We start from the raw sequence: 18,990 nt of genomic DNA, 5'->3' as shown, positions 1-18,990 counted from the left end.
TTCATCTAGCCCAAATGAGTGTTTCTTCTGTATAATAAGAATATTTTAAGTGTAAGTTCCCCAAAGACATTAGCCATCCTGATCTCTTTCTGAAAATGAAGCTTTATGAACACTCGTAAATGGATACAGAACATACACCTATGTTAACCACAGAATTAACCAGCTTCTTCCTTCCTGCGTGCTCAGCCTGGGAAAGGTGAAAACAGGTGTGAGGTTGTGGAGGTGCCGTGATTCTAGGAGTGGCTTCACACAGATGAAGGTGACTTTGCCTGAATGGGCTCTATTACGTGACAACGTATAGCATTTTACAACTTCCAACCAATTTAAATCTTATAACCCTTTGAAATAGCAGGGAGACAACTTCACCATAATTGGCTTTCCCACTTATCAACTGGTGTCAGATTGGAAATGACAAGCTTATGCAAGTCTGTCACTGGGGACTACTACAAAAACGACCAACCCTGCTTTGTAAAAGTCACCCTTCATTTTTCTCTCTGAGTCAAAAGAACGAAGTCTTAATTGCTGATTTAGGAACACAGTGAAGAAAGAAAAAAAAAATGATTTCAGTTAATTTCACGTTGTGATAAATATTTAGTAGAGAATTATCTATACACTAAGCCTGTGGTTTTGTCTATATAAATATTAATCACATAGCAAATAACTGCATACAGTATTTTCCTGAGGCTCCCACTGAATCCATTTCACTGGCTATAAGCCTTACTACATTTTAATTAAAAAGTACTGAAAGCCAGCTTGTTTCTCATGGATCGATAGGATAAGTTTACGTGATATGGGGAGTAAGAATCCTGAAAGTGATGTGAAATTCACCTACTTGGATTTTCTCCCATAAATGAGAATGTACTTTATATATGCAAGAAAGAGTCAATTATGACAACTGTAGATTTTATGAGGCCAAAACCAAATGTCTGAGTCTATAGAAAGCAACAAACTGTTAAATGCTAGACTGAACTCAAATGTCCCTATGATGTGTGGAAAGCTTAAAATACACGTGGAAAAGGATCCCCCCTTCTGGGTTGTCCTGCAGCTTCACTGAGGCTACCTGTTAATAGACAAGTTCATAGTTGTAAATATAATCAAAATACTGACTATGTCCTCACCTACATGCCAGTGCTTAATTTAGTTGTGATGGAAAACTTACCTCATCCGAGCCATACCATCTGGACCCAGGACCAGCTCAGGCCCTATTCAGAATAGGAGGTCTGAGACTTGAATTCAATTCTAGTTGAATTCTAACAAGAACAGTCATTCTCCAGCAGACCCATATGCTTAGTCTCTGGGGAGCCCAGCACAGAGATGCCCACTGTCCTTGGATCTCCAGTCCCTTGGGAACTGCTCAGCTGAATGAACTGTGCAGGCTCCACGGCAGCCCCATGGTGCTGTCAACCCCAAGCTTTGGTCAAAATTAAAGAATGTCAGAAAAAGAGGAGGGTCATTCAGCTCAACAGAAAGGGATGCCACAGATAAGCTGAGCCGGATCCAAAACTAAAGCCGCAGGGGAACGGACCACACTGGGATGACGGTGAGCGCGAGGATGGCGATGCCGGGAGCAGAGAGGGTACGTACCTTTCCTCGCGGTTTTGTCCCACACACACCCGGCCCCCGTGTCGCGGAGTAGGGTTGCTGCAGGACCTCTGGCGCACCTGGAACCCGATCCCGCAGGTGGTGCTGCAGGGAGACCACAAGGTCCAGGGGGTCCAGCCTCCACTCCTGGGGGAGGAAGCCACGGGGTCATTGGGTTCAACTGGCTCGGAGTCCAACCTCTGTCTGCACCCGCCCCCAAATTCACACGTTCCCGACATGGACCACTGACTGTGGGCTGTGAAGGAAAAGCCCGCCAAGAGCCATGGGAATAAAGGTCCTATCACAGGAACCTCAATCACTGTGAGGTTTGCTTCCCCACGTATCTGATTTTAGAATCAAAATAGAAAATCTGAGCGTCAAGTTTTAACCATATTAGGAACAATTAAGAAAGTTTAGTTATGAAAACATTAAACTATAAACTAATGAAAAATAATGTTATTTCACTGAAAAGCAGTTAGAGATGAATCCCTGAAACCTGAGAGTTTATGAATTTAGTTGACTTGTACCATATCAGTTATCATCTATGAAAACTGCACATTTGAACAAACTACTCATCTAAATGCTTATTTTAAAAATCTGTTAATATCAGTGAAAATCAGTAACTTTCTCTATGGCATTCATATTGATAAAAAGCACCAAAATGTGCGAAGTTTTAAAACAAGCTTTACTAAACATGAAGAATGGGTATTTTAAATTTAGATTCTTGGCTATTTTCTTGCAATTTGACAAAGACGTAGTGTATAAATAGAAAGTGCAAATTGCATATATCTTTATTTATGTTGTTATACATATAAAATAAGGTAGATATATTAAAAATGTAAAATAAAAGAAAATGAACCACTTTTATAAAAGTGCTTTATAAAATAAACTGCTACTAGCAGCTAGAGAAAATTTTTGTTTGATATTGTATTTTTTCCTTAAAATGGCTGCATGTAGAATACTTATAATTTAAATATCTCCCTTAGCAGTTTGTCCCTGCTATTTAAAAACAAGCTATAGGAATAAAAAAAAATAAGTATTAAAATATCTGTTAAATCCAGAGTGCAAACTCCCACATAGATGGTTTACTGCATGTAGATTTTTTTTTTATTTCTCTAATTGCATATGTGTTTCTAAATAGCTGTTACCCTCATCTATAGGATTTATATTTCCACTGAAAAAAAATCAACTCACATGAATTCTTATTTTACTTTATACCTTCCTTTAAAATCAAGGTGGTCCACAGCTATGTCACTGAAGCTCAAGGTATAAACAACAAATTACATATGTAACTTCTAACACAATTTCAAATGAAAGTTCCTCTGAGAAAATACTTAGTGTATTTCATATTTCCCTACTTTATTTTCTGAAACTTAAAAATAATCTCAATAAAATATAAAGTGATACCTCAGTGTACAATACAATAACAAAGCTGCTTTGTGATAATTTAACCGAAATAACACACAATAAGACAGACTTCCCAATTTGCTTCTAAAAGTAATTAGTATCTTATATGTCATTATCTACACAATTTTAAAAAGTATCCAAGTAATTCACTGAATTACATGCAAACATAGCAATTTCAACAAGAATAAAATGACATTTTTACTTTCAAAGTTTCTTTATATATGAAAAAAATGGTTAGATAATGCAGGAAACACTGCTTCCAAAATTGTTTGGAAATTCTTAATTTCCTAAACCTTTTATCAAACGTGACATCTGATGATATAGTCTACTTACAATCTATGGAAGCTGCTGTATACAGGGAGGTAGGTAAATGGAAGTGTTTGTAAATAATAGGAGTATAATATCTGAGGGAATACATGAATATATTGTCCATGGGTGTGATTATTCTATGGTTCTGGGTTTGCACAACTTAGAAACACTGCTTAGGGGCAGATGTAGTAGCAGGCAACCAAAGAAGTAAGCATATATCAGCAGATGGATCATTTTTGTGATTCAGTCAGTCCAAAACAATCCACTTATGCATTTAAAACATCACTAAAGCATGTTCATGTATTTGAATTTTAGTCTTAAAATAACCACTAATTGTATCATGGCTCTGCTTAGTGAATGACATTCCATAGCTGGAACCAGAGCCGAGGAGGTATCGATAAACAAGTGGCAGTAATGCCTGTGATAGTCCTTGTTTTCCATGAAACAATATAGAAAAGAATATTATTCATTGACTATAATCTTCCAACAATAACAGTTCTATGGCTTTTATAAAGTTTCTGCCAGGCATCAGTGGAAACCAACTTAGCTTTATAGAAATAATGCAGTGCATAATGCAAGGTTGATATACTGCTGTTTTCTGTAATAACACAAATAATCTAATCTCTGTAGCCTTGATGGGCTCCTTTCAACTTTGTGGAGTGATCTGAGCTGGCTTATGGAAAAGGTGAGCAGAGGGCAAAATCCGCCCTTGTGGTTTGCCTTTCCTTATCTGACGGACCTTCTCCTCTTGGGCAGGCAGAGCCCTCACACCCTGGACTCCCATATGGTGTGGTCACCCAACGTGCTTTTAGTGATGTCACAGACAACTCGCCCAGAGGCCTCTGCATTCTAAATAGGCTCCTGGAGAGAAGATAACACTTAAAAAACTATCCTACATGAAGTGAGGCAGAAGAGTTTGGAGACTAATCCAAGAAGCTTTCCTGGTGCTTGCTTCTTAAAATTTTTCATCTTTTTTATTGAAGTGTAATTTACTTCCAATGTCGTGTTAGGTTCAGGTGTCCTGGTGCTTGTTTTAAAATATGAAATATTGCTGTGGTCTCAGTGCTACAGGTGATGCAGGGAAGGGAGGACCAAATTGAGTATAGTTGTAAAGGAAAAATCAAACAAACAACAACAAAACAATATACAAAGGAGACAGGAAAATTACTCCATGGATCAACTGTTTGAACCATTCTCCGGGTTACCCAGCAGCAGATGTCAGCTGAGCTGGGACGTTCGGAGTACAGCACAGAGCAGAGCTGTGTGATCAAGGACTTGGCTTCTATCTCCAGGCTACTGTCAAAGCACGCAGTAGTGGACGCTGTGGTCTGCCTTTCTCCAGATGCTGAGGGTGTTGGTGGTTACGACTCTCAGGTGAGAGGATCTAACAGCATCAAGGAGCTGCCAGCTCTGGAGCTCCCTGTGCGACCAGCTGAGGTCTTTGTGCGACCCGCAGCCCAGCTCTGCCCAGCTTCCTGCTCCCCTCCCCCACCCCAGCTGCAGATGCTCAGAGCCCTCTGAAGTTTCATTCCCGCACACAGACGTTCTCGCTGTCACTGGTTCTCCGGACCAACCCAGGGCGGACACAGGTTTTGCTCCTAGAGAAAAGTCCCCTAAGAAGGTATAGGTAAGGACTTCCCTGGAGGTCCAGTGGTTGAGACTCCTCACTTCCAACGCAGGGGCTGCGGGTTTCATCCCTGGCCGGGGAACTAAGGGTCCCACATATATGTATGTAGAACTGAATCACTTTGCTGTACGCCTGAAACTAACGCAGAATTGTAAATCAACTATAGTTCAATAAAAAAAAAAAATTAAAAAAGAAGGTACAGGTAACAAACGTTGAAAGTTGCAGACTTATTGTATTTGGATGACAAAGTCCTGTCAAGGCTCCAAGCCTTCCTTGACATTCTACCTTTCTGCTTAGCTAGTTACAGTTCTCTCTCTCTCTGTTCCTCCCTCCTGCCCCAGGAATTAGAATTCAGAAGTGACATACACATTCCTGTGTTCATTTTAATTATAAAATTAAACCAGATTTTCCTGATTGATAGGAAGTCTGACTTGACCCTGGTTTGATTAATAAAGTCTGGCTTAGCTAATTACCTTATATTGTGGGTTCATTTGAGTAAACTGAATGCCTTTATTCTGCGGCTCCAAGATAGTGAGAAAACAAATTTAAATGATGTGATACGATAAAAGCGTTTAATCAAAGATATATTTGCAAAATGTATTGAATTAGCAATATCTTGAATTTCCCAACACTTTCCGAGTATATTGGGTTAAACAATTACAATAATAAGTAAAGAAGAGCAGGTTTAATTTAGCATCATTAGATCAGTCTTTGTAAAGACTTTTGGATGTACTTTGCACAGATTGAGGAAGCACTTGATGTTGCTGACTGAGCCAAAAAATATGGGTTTGTAAGTTAGGTGGTTTCCAGTTTTTTGCTTCCAACAAAGTTGAGGCCAACATAAACAGGTTATCAACTGATAAAGGGCATTAAAAACAATCTCTGATGTTAGATTACCATACTTGGGCAGATAACTTCAAAGGAATATGTAGACTAGGATTCCCCTGCTGCTAGAACAAGAAACATTTGCTGCCAGCTGGCCTAAGCCACTTGCTCCATTGTCTCTTTCCTTTGACAGCATCAGTAGCTTCCAATGGTTAGAAGCAAGTGAGCACAATGGGCCGTCTCTCCAGACCCTGCCCTGAGGTGGTTCATAAGAAAGAAGGCAAAGCTCAGATAGAATCTGGTGACACATACGAAACTGTGACATGCCCTGTTTTTGTAAATGATGCAGTCCCAGCTTCCTATCCCTCAGGCATGCTGAAATGTACACTCATGAGAGAGTCACATCAAGCAGATGTGATGCTGCTGACAGCAGACAGCTGCTCTAGCCAGCTTTCTACTCAGAGCAGGGAAAGGTATCCTACTCCGTTATCATGGCAGACACTACCCCCCAGTCCATGCAAGGACAGAGATGCATGCACAGTGTATCAGCTCATGTATTCTTGGACCCCCCTTAATTCATCAACCAAAATTTATCCCTAACAGCCCATGTACCAGTAAGTGACACTCTCAGGCACATTTGGAAAGCAATATGCACTGTTAGAAGCGGGTTCCTCTGGAGTATGAGCACCAGTGTAGGATAGTTTTGGTAGTTTCAGAAGCGGCCCCTAGAGTGATATTCCTGAATGTGTAAAGGACAAATCTAGGGTAACAACTAAAGTTCCCGTGATGTAGCTGTGATAGGACAGCTGTCAATCACAGTGTTTGTACTTGGACATGTGGTTTCTGGGCCCGGTGGTCTTCATAGCAAGTTTCTCACCTGCCCCCTAAAAGAATGGTGATAAACTAGATACCCCTCAACTACTGGTAAGTTGGCATCGAATTTTTTTTTTCGTCAAAAGCTTCAAAAGTTGCAAAGGTATAATTTCTGTTACATCACTATTTAAATGTGTGAGGGAATTTAAATGCCATAGTGATTTGATAGCCACCTTCCCATTTAAACACTTGATGAGCAGGGTCTAATTAAACCTTCAGAAATTGTATGCTTTTCCTTCTTCTAACATCGTGCACTCTCAAAATACTTTCCCTAATCTAACAACGAACACATGAATAGGTTTAGATTTATCTCAACATATAAGCAGGCTGAAAATCTAATTTGTAATTTTTTAAATTGAAGTACAGTTGATTTGCAATATCCTGTTAGTTTCAGGTGCATAGTACAGTGATTCAGTTATACATACATATGTATATTATATATATGAATATGTATATATGTATATTACAAATCTAATTTGTAATTTTAAATCTACTCTCACAGATCGCATCATTTTGAAGTGGTAAGTGTCCCTGTCTTTTTCTGACATTTCTCTTGAAGAGGGAAGGCATGTATTAGAAGTGATTTCCTAAATTCCTCTGCAGGCTGAGCTCACACGTGAGTTTAAGCCCGAGTGTTGCGAGGGACACACCTGGAACAGTTAGCGATCTCCATGCGGGGGCCCTCGCACTGCCAGCCGCCGCACTGGGGGGCCGGGCTGTCGCAGGAGCGGGTCCGGCAGAGGCAGGATCCCACGGTGCTGCCGTCGGTGTGCGTGCATGGCGTCCACGCTGACCACGTGCCGAAGTGCCCATCCACGGTGAGATTCCTCATCTAGGAAGCAGATACAAACATGGATGTCAGAAAGGGTTATAAGGCTGCAAACATATAGGTAAAAATGAAAGGTCTCCCACAAGACCAACAGAACTCATGTGGAATATTTCATATTATGATTGAAAAGAGAGGAACAGGGATGTATTTTGAAGAAAAGCAGCAGAGGTCATCGGTGGAGACAGGGATGGAGGAGAGGGAGGGGAAAAAAGAGGCAGAGGGGAGGAGGGCGCAGAAGGAGAGAAGGATAAGAGGATATGGTTCTATGTGCCTCCCTCAAGGAGGAGGGGCAGGACAGGCAAGGAGGTAGCGACCTGTCAATCAAGCGATACTAGGCTTGTTCCCTCACGTGAGAAACCCAAGGAACAAAATTGGAGTGAAAAATCACGTCTGTACTACTCTGTTGCATTTTTATGTACCTCAAAAAAATGAAAGATTGGTCAACTAGCATTATTTAAGACCTGGCCTCCAAAGTCACCTCAAACTGACACCACTTAATTTATAACCTATTGAAAGAGTGTGTATTAAGCAAGCGGAACCTACTAGTTGTTAGGCGCACCCCCGTCACACCCGTCCTAGATCCACCCTCCAAGAGTTGATAAGCTGGCGAGGAGGAGCTGGACCGCTCATCATTACCGCAAGTAAACCCAGTGATGGAGCTCTGAGCAGGGGCTGTGGGCAGAGAAGGGGCTCCCGGCAAACTCGCAGGATCCGGAAGGACGGTTAGGTTAGGAGGCTGCGCTGCGCCCTGAAGCACGAGTGAGGCACCGGGTGACGGAGTCGTCCGGGGCCGAGGAGGGGAGCAGCCTGAGTGATGACAGAGGGGAATGATGCTGCCGTGCGGTATTGAGATCAAGCGGGCTCTAATGCCACTGGGACGCGAGCAGGTGGTCCAGGGGGAGCAAAACGGAGGGCTGAGCTGGGAGCCCCGGCAGGGTCTGACCAGGGGGCCTGGATGCTCTGTGATGTGTACACTCTGAGGGCCTCCAGGGAGGGAGGAAGGCAGGGGCCTCTCGGGCGGTCCCCCCGGCCCATGGTGACTAGCTCCAGTGCAGGTGGAAGACCGCACGATGTCACCGTAAATCTGACCAGGGGATTTTCTCAGGAGCTAGAGTGTCCTCCAGATTTGAGAGTCCTGGGGCCCAGCCTTCAGATCACCCAGCCCCCCAAAAGGAATCTCCCCTCTGAAAAGGAACAGAAGAAGGCCTAAAGTCCAAACCTCCTGAATTTCACATGGGACCTTACGCATTCCTTAGAAAATATTACAAACGAAGAGAAGGGATCACAAGTCAGTTACGTACTTTCACATTACGCTCGCCTGCTGCCCCAACTTCTCGCCCAGATGTTCCCACCCTGGATGATTCTGGGGGATTAAAGATGCATCATTCTCACAGGAGAGGCCTCCACAGATGAGACAGTTAATTTCTCTGGGGCAAACTGTACCTGTGCGACACAGTTTCAGAACAAAGCTGACACCATATTTTGTGCGTGAAAATCCAAGTGAGCTTTACCTCTGCTCTGTATCCAAATACAACAGGAAAGAATAAACATTAAGCATGTTCATTTCCTCTGACCTGGCTGGTTGCCCGTCTCCAGCTACCACAGTTATGACTCTATCCCTCTTGTTTCTTATCGATACTCCAAGGCTTTACACTCCCACTCACCACACCTGGCTATTTCTATAAGAAGCTGGGACAAAAGGGAAAGGATGAAATTGCATCATCCTCTGGATTCAGAGTGATTCACCGGATCCCACCCAGAGTGAGGGGATGTACAAAGGCAGATTTTTGCTAAGAGGAAAATATGCCCATTTCTAAGGTCCTGTAACCTCCCCCATCCCACCAGGATAAGAATACAGCTCCTACCATAAGGTGACCTCAGTGTTTTCTTCGAGAACAGACCCCTGCATGACAAGGGGGTTCACACCACAAATTTCTCCCTGAACTTGTTAAAGCAGAAAAGGCCCTGCCACTTGGGAGTTTCAGGATTCGTCCTCCATCCTTTAAGAGACCTCCTGCTGCCTCTGGCCAAAAGGGCTCTTGTGCAGGTAGAAAAGGGATCAGCAGATGCTTGCACTGGGATTGATCATGCTCACGAATCCTCACGTGCTCTGAAGTCCAAACACCTGCCGGCTATGTAAATGTGGCTATGACTGTTCTCACAGTAAAAAGCATGAAGCCCTTGCTCATGAAGCCAGCATCAGCGATAACAGTGATCACACAGTATATTTGTATAACATCTACACAGTATATGTCCATATTATTTTGACTGATCGTGTTGACCGTTACTATTACTTTGTGAATGTGCTCTGAGTCTGGGGAGCCCCCCTCTGCTGCTCTGCCCTCGGGGTGCCACACGGGGCTGGGCATGGGGGCTGACGCACCAGCTACCTGTGCTATGGAGGGGGGGAGGGGGGAGAGGGGGAGGGGGCAGGGGAGGGGGACCATCCCTCCCTAGTAAAGAGGGGTGATGAGAGTTTCTATCCTTGGGCTGTGCTCGGAGGCTAAGGAAAACGGCACCTGAGTACTTGTCAAGTGGTTGGCACGGGGACTACTGTCTAGTTAAGGGCCGACCAGAGGTAAAAGCATTGCCCAGATCACACAGAAATGATGCTGAACTCCATGTCAATTTCACAAATGCAAATATGGTTCTATCTGCCTCCCTCAAGGCATCCAAATGATGCTCCACCTCAGACGAGACCCAGATCTGGGCCACAAGGAAGCCAGTTCCCTAGTCTTCCCCATCTGCTTCTGGCATGTAGGTGTCGGCTGGAAGGGGAAAATGGGGACAAGAATTCTTATAGGGGGATAAAAAGGAGAAGGGGGGCTTCTACTACTGCTTGACACAGTTTCACATTGAAAACATTTCACAACTTTTATTCAGTTTCCTGGTAGGCTCGGGCCACTGGCTGGCTTTGTACAGGATATGAAGGATTCCTGACTGAGCAGGTTATGGGTGAACAGATAAACTGTGCAAAGGGAGGATTATCAGAGCACAGGACTGGACTGTACTTCCATGGTGCTGCTCTGCATGTGATGTAGGGGCACATAGTTGTGCCTCTTACACCCCAAACACACACACCAACATATATGTCACAGCTCATGGAAAATCGTGCAAAAACCTAAGGAGCTTAAAAGTGAATTTTTAAAGCAACATGAAAAACCAATCAAAAGAGAATATCACCATCCATGTAGTTTATCACATCATGTTGACTCTAAAATTTTGCATCAAAAATGTCCTCCTTCTCTGAAGGCCTGCTCTGCTGTGGACTACACTTCAATGCAGCCCAGAAGGAGCCAGAAGCCTCTAGAATGTTTGCTGGAGGTTCAGGCAAAGGGAGCCCATGAGTTACAGAGTATAAAATAACACAGCTTCATGGTACCAGTGAGGTTTCAGAGGTGAAGATCCAAGTCTTAAGCACTTGCATTTATGATGTTCCTGGCAGGACTGTGGAATGAACGTGATGAAGGCAACCTGGGCAGAGGTGTGGGTGGGGTTAAGGGAACCATCAAGGGATGCGGAAGCCGCAGGGAGCAGAAACACGGGGAGCTATGACCATGCTCATCCCGTAGGCCTGTTGGGGAGAGGGGAGGACAGGCTATGGGGACCTTAGGGAAGAACAGAGCCTGGGAAGGGGCTGCCTGACAGGGGCTGTGATGAGGCATGAAGCCCTGGCCAAAGCTGCAGGCTGAGCTGAAGGAGGGCAGGAAGGAGGACCCAGCCTTGTTCTCCTGCTCGTGGTGCACACTGGCTAGACTCAAGACAACAAGAAAGCCTGGGAGGAGAGAGAGAACAGTCTGGAAGTGGGGAAGCTCAGGCCCTTGGGGCAGGGGTGGGGAGGGGATGTGGACTGACTAGCACAGACCAGCATCACCATCACCAGAGGCTCTCTGAGACTTCCGGTTCCTTCCATTTGCCTCCTTGTCTGTGACGGTGAGAAGGGTCATGTAGGTCAGGGAAGTCCTTGTGGGTTTTGAATGTCTACGAATCCCCCCAGTACTGATTAGAAACTTTTGTAGGGGCAGATGATTTGGGGACCTGCAAAGATGGGTTAGTTCTCTTAAATGCCCCTTGGCTTCCGTTTCCTTGTCTAAAATGCAAAGGAAACAGCACAGAGATTGTTAGGATCTCTACAACTACAGGAGATCGTGAATATACAAAAATCAAAGATTTGTGAAGTCAGGAGGAAATACAATATGATGGTGATGAATGAATGAAGGTGGAAGCAGCAATCATGTGGAATGTTGGAAGAGGACATTTTATGATGGAAAAATATGTAGAAACTGGCAAACTAAAAGAACAAGTCAGTGACTTGTGAAAAAGGGCCTGTGGGGTCGTGAGTTGAGTGCCAGCTGAGGTGGCCTTTGAGGAAGCTAAGTTTATCAGTGAGGTGAGGAACTGCACTGTGTGACTGACAGGTATTATCCCCCTGCATCTTCACAGCATCCCTAGAGCGTACATCTCACTTTATAGATAGGAAAACTGAAGCCCGGGTGTCACTCAATTAGCTCAAAGTCACTCTGGTTGTAAAAGACCCAAGAATCAGTCTAAACAAGCTTAATCCAGAGCCTGTGATCTCAGCTATTTCATTGGGTAACATGATTCTTAGAACTTTCTTTGATGAGACTCTTAGGGAAATCAGCTTCATGCACATTTACCACCAGTTGTTAACAACAAAGTTCCCTTCACCTAGGAAATAATGGACTTCCAAGAGCTGGCTAGATCCAACTTTTGTTAACAAGCATAATCCTTAATCCCACTTTTGATTTATTCATGTTCAATTCATTAATTCCCAACTGATGAAGGATGTAGATGCATTTGATGAGCATGGAGGTCCCTGGAGCATAACTTCAGGTTCTTACTGTTCCTCAACCATCATGTTCTTATGACTAAATTGAAGTCTTATATTTTCTATTTGGATATTTTTTCAGAAGTTAAAAGATTTTCCTTTATTTACTTTTAAAGGCTCATGTACCTTTGGTCAGAGACTGTAACAAAACAGGATATTGGATGCACTCTTTGGAGAGGCTTGTCTCATGTTATGACATCAACTTAATATCATCCTTAAGTCTATCTGTATAAATGAAGTACATGAAGGGAAATAGCACCTTTGAAGAGAACTAAGATGGAACTCTGTGTGGCCTCTGCAAGATGGGTGAATAGAGGTAATCTTTATTGCCTCTGAATCCCACTTCTTCCATCTATGAGACAAAATGGAAGCAATAACATCATGAACATTAAATGAGATACTCCTAACATGGCACCGAGCACATGATCTAAACACCCAATTAACCTCAATTCCCTTTTCTTTCTTTTACAGTTGATTTCAGTGATACCTCTCAGGCTATCTGAACATAATATGCCGATGACTAATGGGTCCCCAATCACTGAGTCCACTGATCAGCCACTGCTTTGGGAGATGTTGACAGCTGGGAATTACATCATCTTGTAGACTAGGAATAATGTCAGAAGTACTGGATTTAAGTCGATTTCTTTCTCAATGTAGTTTCAGAATCTTGTGTAAACCCTTTAGTCTCTGGTCTACAGTACTGGCACCTAAATAAAGGGCTCTGGGCTTAATCACTACTAAATTCTCCTTTCACTCCAAAGATGATAATTACACAGTAGCCAGGGAAGAATCTGTTATTTTAACACATTTAGCTGCTTATTTGGTCTATGTATTTTACTAGTCACTGCACAATGTATTTTGGAATAGAGACTCATTGTATGATATGGTATGCTAATAACCATATGTCCACACAGGGTGTGGATGACATGCATGCATAAAAAGGTAGATTTTTAAGATTATGCTATCCTTGTTAAGCAATATTGCAAGTTATGCAGGATGTATATATTATTTGAATCACTCTAGGTATGTAAATTTAGATCTTGCTTGAGTACTTCAAATCTCTTAAACCGATAACAATGTTTTTAATTACAATAATATAAGAAAAGAGAATGGTAACCAATATGTCAGTCAACTATTGCCCTGTCTCCTGGACAAAAGAAATCCATAAATATTTTTAAATAAGGATCTTTAAGTGGAAAATAGTTCTCTGTCTTTACTGTGGCCCATAAAGTCAAGCCTTTCTTCCATTTCAGTCAAAAATTAAAAAAAAAAGAATAATATAGAAGCAAATTACTATTTTAAGAGCTTTTAAAAATACTTCTCTAAGTCTGCTCTATATTAATGCTAATCATTTCATCTAACTCATTTCTTTCTAAGAGATTTTTTGAAAGGGATGTATAATTAAAACAATATTTGGGTAATATGGGATTTCCCATTTTCTATCTGGTAGCCTATATAAGTCAGAAAAAATATGTTTTTCTTCCCTGTGGTTTGCTCAAAGTGATATAATTTATTGTCTGTTGTCAAATGCTTTGCATATTCTTATCAGTAGTGTATCTTGATAAATGACAAATTACACTGGATGAAATGACAGAGATGGTTTTGTGTAATGAAATCACCTCAAACCAGAAGAAAAAAGACCTTGTTATGTATGTTTTAGGGACAGTGAATCAGAGATCACGTCTCAACTACATTTTTCAAAAAGAGATGGTGGAGGGGCAGCTGTGAAACCAACGCAGGTCCACATGGCCCTCTGACCTTCCCTGAGTTTATAACAGAAGCTGTCCTCTCAGCAGAAAGAAGCCACTTTAGTGATAACCCTCCTGTCGCTTCTTAAATACCAGGTCTTTCATTTTCTGACTGTAGAAACATACAAGATGTACTTGTTATAAACTAAGTGGATGAGTGTGTATTTCCCCTTATGTAACTAAGCATGTCCCAGATAGCCACTAAAGCAGCCTTGAGTCCTGGACCAATGGCTTTACTGCTTGAGAAGAACTGCTATTATCTTCCGCCTTTTTTTTTTTTTTACCATTAAAACTGTAAGATCAATCATCTACAAGAAGATGCACTGATTCTTCTAAAGTGCATGTCTGAACTTTAGAGCTACACTTCAGATAGTGCACTTTGTGTTTTCTTTAGCTGCAAAGAATTTAAGGTGAACACCTTTGTGCTTTTAAAGTGTGTTGCAGACATTAAGAAGGAACTTCACACAGACAGTGGCATGTTTTAACCAATTTCACAAGACACCCCAGAAAAGTTTGCTTCTAAATTCAGAGATCCAAAGCTAAATAACCGAAAGGACCAGCAGCTAACCCCATTGCAAGGCTTTGCTCAGAGCCTGGATGTGGTGATGCACCCCCCTCTGCAGCGAAAGGCCTAGATCTCCTGCCAACATTTGGGGAACAACACTGGTTTAATAGCCCTTGCCTTCCTCATGACACTCTGCCTGATTTTCTCACTTACAAACTGAAGGACAGTCTTCCTGACACGTGGCTCAGATAATGGAAAGTGCAGGTCCCTTCATAAGAAACGGCCAGACTGTTCAGATGCCTCAGGCAGTTCTGAGCAGAAGGAACAGCACGGATTTAAAATAACAGCCTGTGTCCCTTGCCTTCTCACCTCTGTCTTGCAGAGGTGAGGCCAGAAATGACAGCATGGAGATCACCAGTGATGTGATAGCAAAGGGACTTACTAAATTTTCAAATATGTTGAAGTTAATAGCTGTTGCTTATATTCTCTGAGAACAGAAAGAGACTTGGAATGACTTGATTGAGGGCTCTAAAGACAAAAGGGAAGAAAGGCTGGATCCTATAAGTGAGGATGCAAGCAAATAAACTGGCAAAGGGAAGTGTGAAATCTGCTTTCTTGGATTCAGAGTCCGGCTCTAAACACAGGGGAATTTCTCCCTATTCTGCAGGGTTCCCTGTGGGAATGTACATTAGGCTGTTTCTCCCAGGACTTTTTGTGACACTGAGCAGTCGCGAGGAGACTGTCCCACATGGGGTTCCATCATAATATCCTTTAGTTTATTCTTTCAAAAGTGCCACTTCTCAGCTTCTGGAATTACAAACTCCTAAGAGATATTGATGGGTGTGGAAGTTGCTATTTTATTAATGCTACAAAGGGCAAAAGAGTCCACACCAAGCTCCGGAGATAAAACTCCAAGAATAAAACTGAGATGTTGCATCCCATTTTCAAATCAGCCCTGTTTTCTCTTAAGGTATTTCTCTTCAAAACAGACAGCAAGGTGCCAGCAAGATCCCATGTGGCTCCGCTGAAGAAGTTAAGAGAGCACAGACTGGATTTGAGAGGAAGATTCTAATATGAAAATGCATGGACACCACGGAAGCATGGGTTAGGATTGTAGGACAGCTTGGTTCCCACGGACAGTGTTTCCAGAGCTGGACACACGGACACTCACAGGACAGGTGGAGATACTCTGCTCCCACTGTATCATGCTCAGGCTTTCCTCCAGGCTCGTGCATTTCTTCATCACCGAATCCCAGCCACAGTAAGGGTCCTGGGCCCCAATGCAGGCGCTGGAAACACACACCAAATGGTCAAGAGAAAGGCAGGTTTATCTAGTACCATAGATGCAAGCTAAGAACTGACTCTTAGGAGTTGACATGGGACGAGAAACAAAGTTTTCGTCTGCACAGTAGAGAACATAGCTAACTGCATACACCAGTAAGTATCTAATTAAAATTAAATAAATTTTATTTGAAATATCTATTTTTTTCTAAGATCCAGGGCTGACAACCAAATGATTGTCCATGCTAACATGATGCCTTTTGGTGTCAAGAACAATCTAGAGTCAGAATCTTGCAAGGATCCAAAATACCGGTTGTCATCACACCATCGTCATCCTCACCCCCTTAATGACAGGTACTATTTGTTGAACATCTACTGTGATATATAAAATGATTACATCCTTTATACAGAAACAACTTTGATAGGAATGTATTAATGTTTTCACTTTATTTATCATCTTCATCATCATCACCACCACCACCATCATCGCTACCATCATTACCATCATCTTCATCCCCTTAATAATGGGTATTATTTGTTGAACACCTACTGTGATATATAAAATTATTATGTCATTTAACCATTTAAACAACTCTAATGAGGGAGGTATTATTATTTTAACTTTATTGATGAGAAAAAGGAGACACCGAAAATTTCTAATATTTGCCCAAGGACAAACAAATACACCCCAAACCCTGCAACGTGGTTGGTTCAAATTTAATAAAATAGAGAAGTGCTCCTTTTGAGTACCGTAGCTTAAAAATGCATTAAAATTTTCAATTTAATAATGGTTTAATATAGCCCTGTCTACAATATTCAACATAGTATATCAGAAATACTGTAGATGGTAGATATTTTATTTTAGCTTTGTCTAAACTAAAGAGTTCATATACAACATGGGCATCATTAGATGAAGATTTCAGTCCCTAAGTTATAAACACAATATAGTGTAGATGTGGGGAGGGAGGAAACAGCCAGAGATGACTGTGACAGTCAAAATTATACAGAAGATGACCCCACAGAAATGCAGGGCATTGGACACCTTCTCTCTGAAGGGTCAAGAGGTCAGGTGTGCAGGAAAGGTTGTGAGGCAAGGCAGGTGAGTTCAGCAGGGAAGTGCCAAGGGCTTCTGAGTTAGGGCAGAGCTTACAAGGGGCTGAACCTGTTACAGAGTTACCAGTTCACCAAGAATAGGACTGGAAATCATAGCATAATCATCAAACATGGGGCCAGGGAGGCAGTTGAGGTAACAATAAGTCATTAATATTAATGATATTAAAAACCCCTTATTAACACATCAAATATGTAAACCTTGCATAAAGCACTGTTCTAAGAACTGGACCTCGATTTGGTCATGTAAACCTCATAAAACCTTTAAACAGAATACCTCTGTCAGCTACTCTATTTATTCTCGTTTTAAAACGAAAAAATTGAAGCAGAGAAAGGAGAAGTCCAGTTCCACAGCTGGGGAAGATACATCTAAAGATAATAAATGAAGCAACAGAGGTATAAAACTATTACTGATTAAGTTACCATGCAATTATTGTGTATTAACCAGCCCAATAAGTTCAAACGGTTAAAACTGGCGCTTCGGGCTTCCCTGGTGGCGCAGTGGTTGAGAGTCCGCCTGCCGATGCAGAGGACACGGGTTCATGCCCCGGTCCGGGAAGATCCCCCATGCCGCGGAGCGGCTGGACCCGTGAGCCACGGCCGCTGAGCCTGCACATCCGGAGCCTGTTGCTCCGCAACGGGAGAGGCCACAACAGTGAGAGCCCCGCGTATCGCAAAAAAAAAAAAAAACACCTGGTGCTTCTCACAGCAGGACTAGGGGTGGGAAGGAGTGTGAAACAGTTACCTGTCACCATAATCTCGCTGGAACTTTTTGATAAGTGACCCTGTAACTGTTAAAAGATAAACTGAGGTCGATTAAACTGTTCAAGAGTTTATTTGAGCAAACATCCGGCAGTGCCAAAGGGGCATTGGTTAGGAGGCTCCGCCCACAGGGGCTGAGGAGAGGCTTCTACAGGGAAGATGGAGAAGCAAAGCTCGAAAGTTATTCGATTGCCTGCAGCCTGAGCGGTGTCTTATCTGGGAAAGCCTGGTTGTACGCTTGCCTCTGGTTGTTCTTAAATTTCATCTTTTCCCATTCCAGGGCACTGACTGGCGTAGGCAGGACCAGAGTACCAGTCCTACTGAGCTAGCGTCACTGCTGGATTCCACGGTGTACATCACACATCGGAATCCTCTCCATGTTTGATCCCGTTTTTCCGTTGGGGAGCAAAAAGGGCAAAGCTACACTTCGAGAATTATTCAAGAAGCCTGAATTCCGTTTCATGTTTCTTATTCAAGCAGTATTACCATGAGACAAAGTTAAACTTCGCAAAACGAGGAAATTCCACCAAGTCCCTAACTTTGCGGCTTCTCCCTTGCAAAGCTGCCTGTAGAACTGAAGCAACACCACAGGGTTACATGGAATACTTTAAGCTGTTTTCAATGAAAATCTGCTTGTAATAACCTCTCTTTCTTCCGGTACAGCAGATGGTTCTGTAGATTCTTAAGATTACACTTAAAATACTAAAACTTCTCTACAATCACAAGTTCCCATTCATTAAAAATACAGTTTATATTAAATGTTTTCCTCACTTAAAATGTTTCATACCATGGTGAACATTCTGATGAGCTCTACCTTTATTCTAAATTATACCTTAAGAAAAACCAGTCATCATAACTTATTATTTTTGGAAAGTGCATCCCTTAAGGAGATCATGTGGAAAATCACAGACTTCCTATGAATGGAGCCATCATGAAAGTGGCTTTTCTTTATTCCACTTTGAAAATGTTTTTCTTTGTGTGATGAATATTTTTAATAATTTTCTTTTTCTTATTTTGTTAAGAACCTTAGATTATTCTCATGTGATATATTGCCCTGGTATCTGAATTCAGAAAACAAGTTGGTCAGAATCTGAGGTTTAATTTGAGAACACATTTATTGAAAGTGTATTTTAGAGCAAATGTATATTTAGATGTAGGCCTTAATTCTAGAAGGATAAACTACTTTCTTTCTTACAGAAAATTAATCTAATGACATTACAGTTTATATAAACTCTTCCTTTACTTTTTTTTTTTTTTTTTTTTTTGTGGTATGCGGGCCTCTCA

At 42.2% G+C, this 18,990-nt stretch overlaps 1 protein-coding gene across 4 annotated transcripts in view; it reads right to left on the bottom strand.

The window, feature by feature from the left end:
- Window positions 1-18,990, bottom strand: part of SEMA5A (semaphorin 5A) — a 492,799-nt gene that overhangs the window by 73,263 nt on the left and 400,546 nt on the right. For all 4 annotated transcript variants that reach the window (XM_082622624.1, XM_082622623.1, XM_082622626.1 and 1 more), the window contains 3 exons: window positions 15,725-15,842; window positions 7,273-7,454; window positions 1,585-1,728 (listed from right to left, as the gene is read on the bottom strand). In XM_082622624.1, coding sequence (XP_082478750.1) covers window positions 1,585-1,728; window positions 7,273-7,454; window positions 15,725-15,842 — 444 coding nt within the window. The remainder of the gene's footprint in view (window positions 1-1,584; window positions 1,729-7,272; window positions 7,455-15,724; window positions 15,843-18,990) is intronic.

The sequence above is a fragment of the Mesoplodon mirus genome (genome assembly GCF_964341445.2).
Source record: "Mesoplodon mirus genome assembly, chromosome: 5".
Taxonomy (NCBI): domain Eukaryota; kingdom Metazoa; phylum Chordata; class Mammalia; order Artiodactyla; family Ziphiidae; genus Mesoplodon; species Mesoplodon mirus.
The sequence above is the reverse complement of the archived record's forward strand: the minus strand, read 5'-3'. Positions and strand labels throughout refer to the sequence as shown.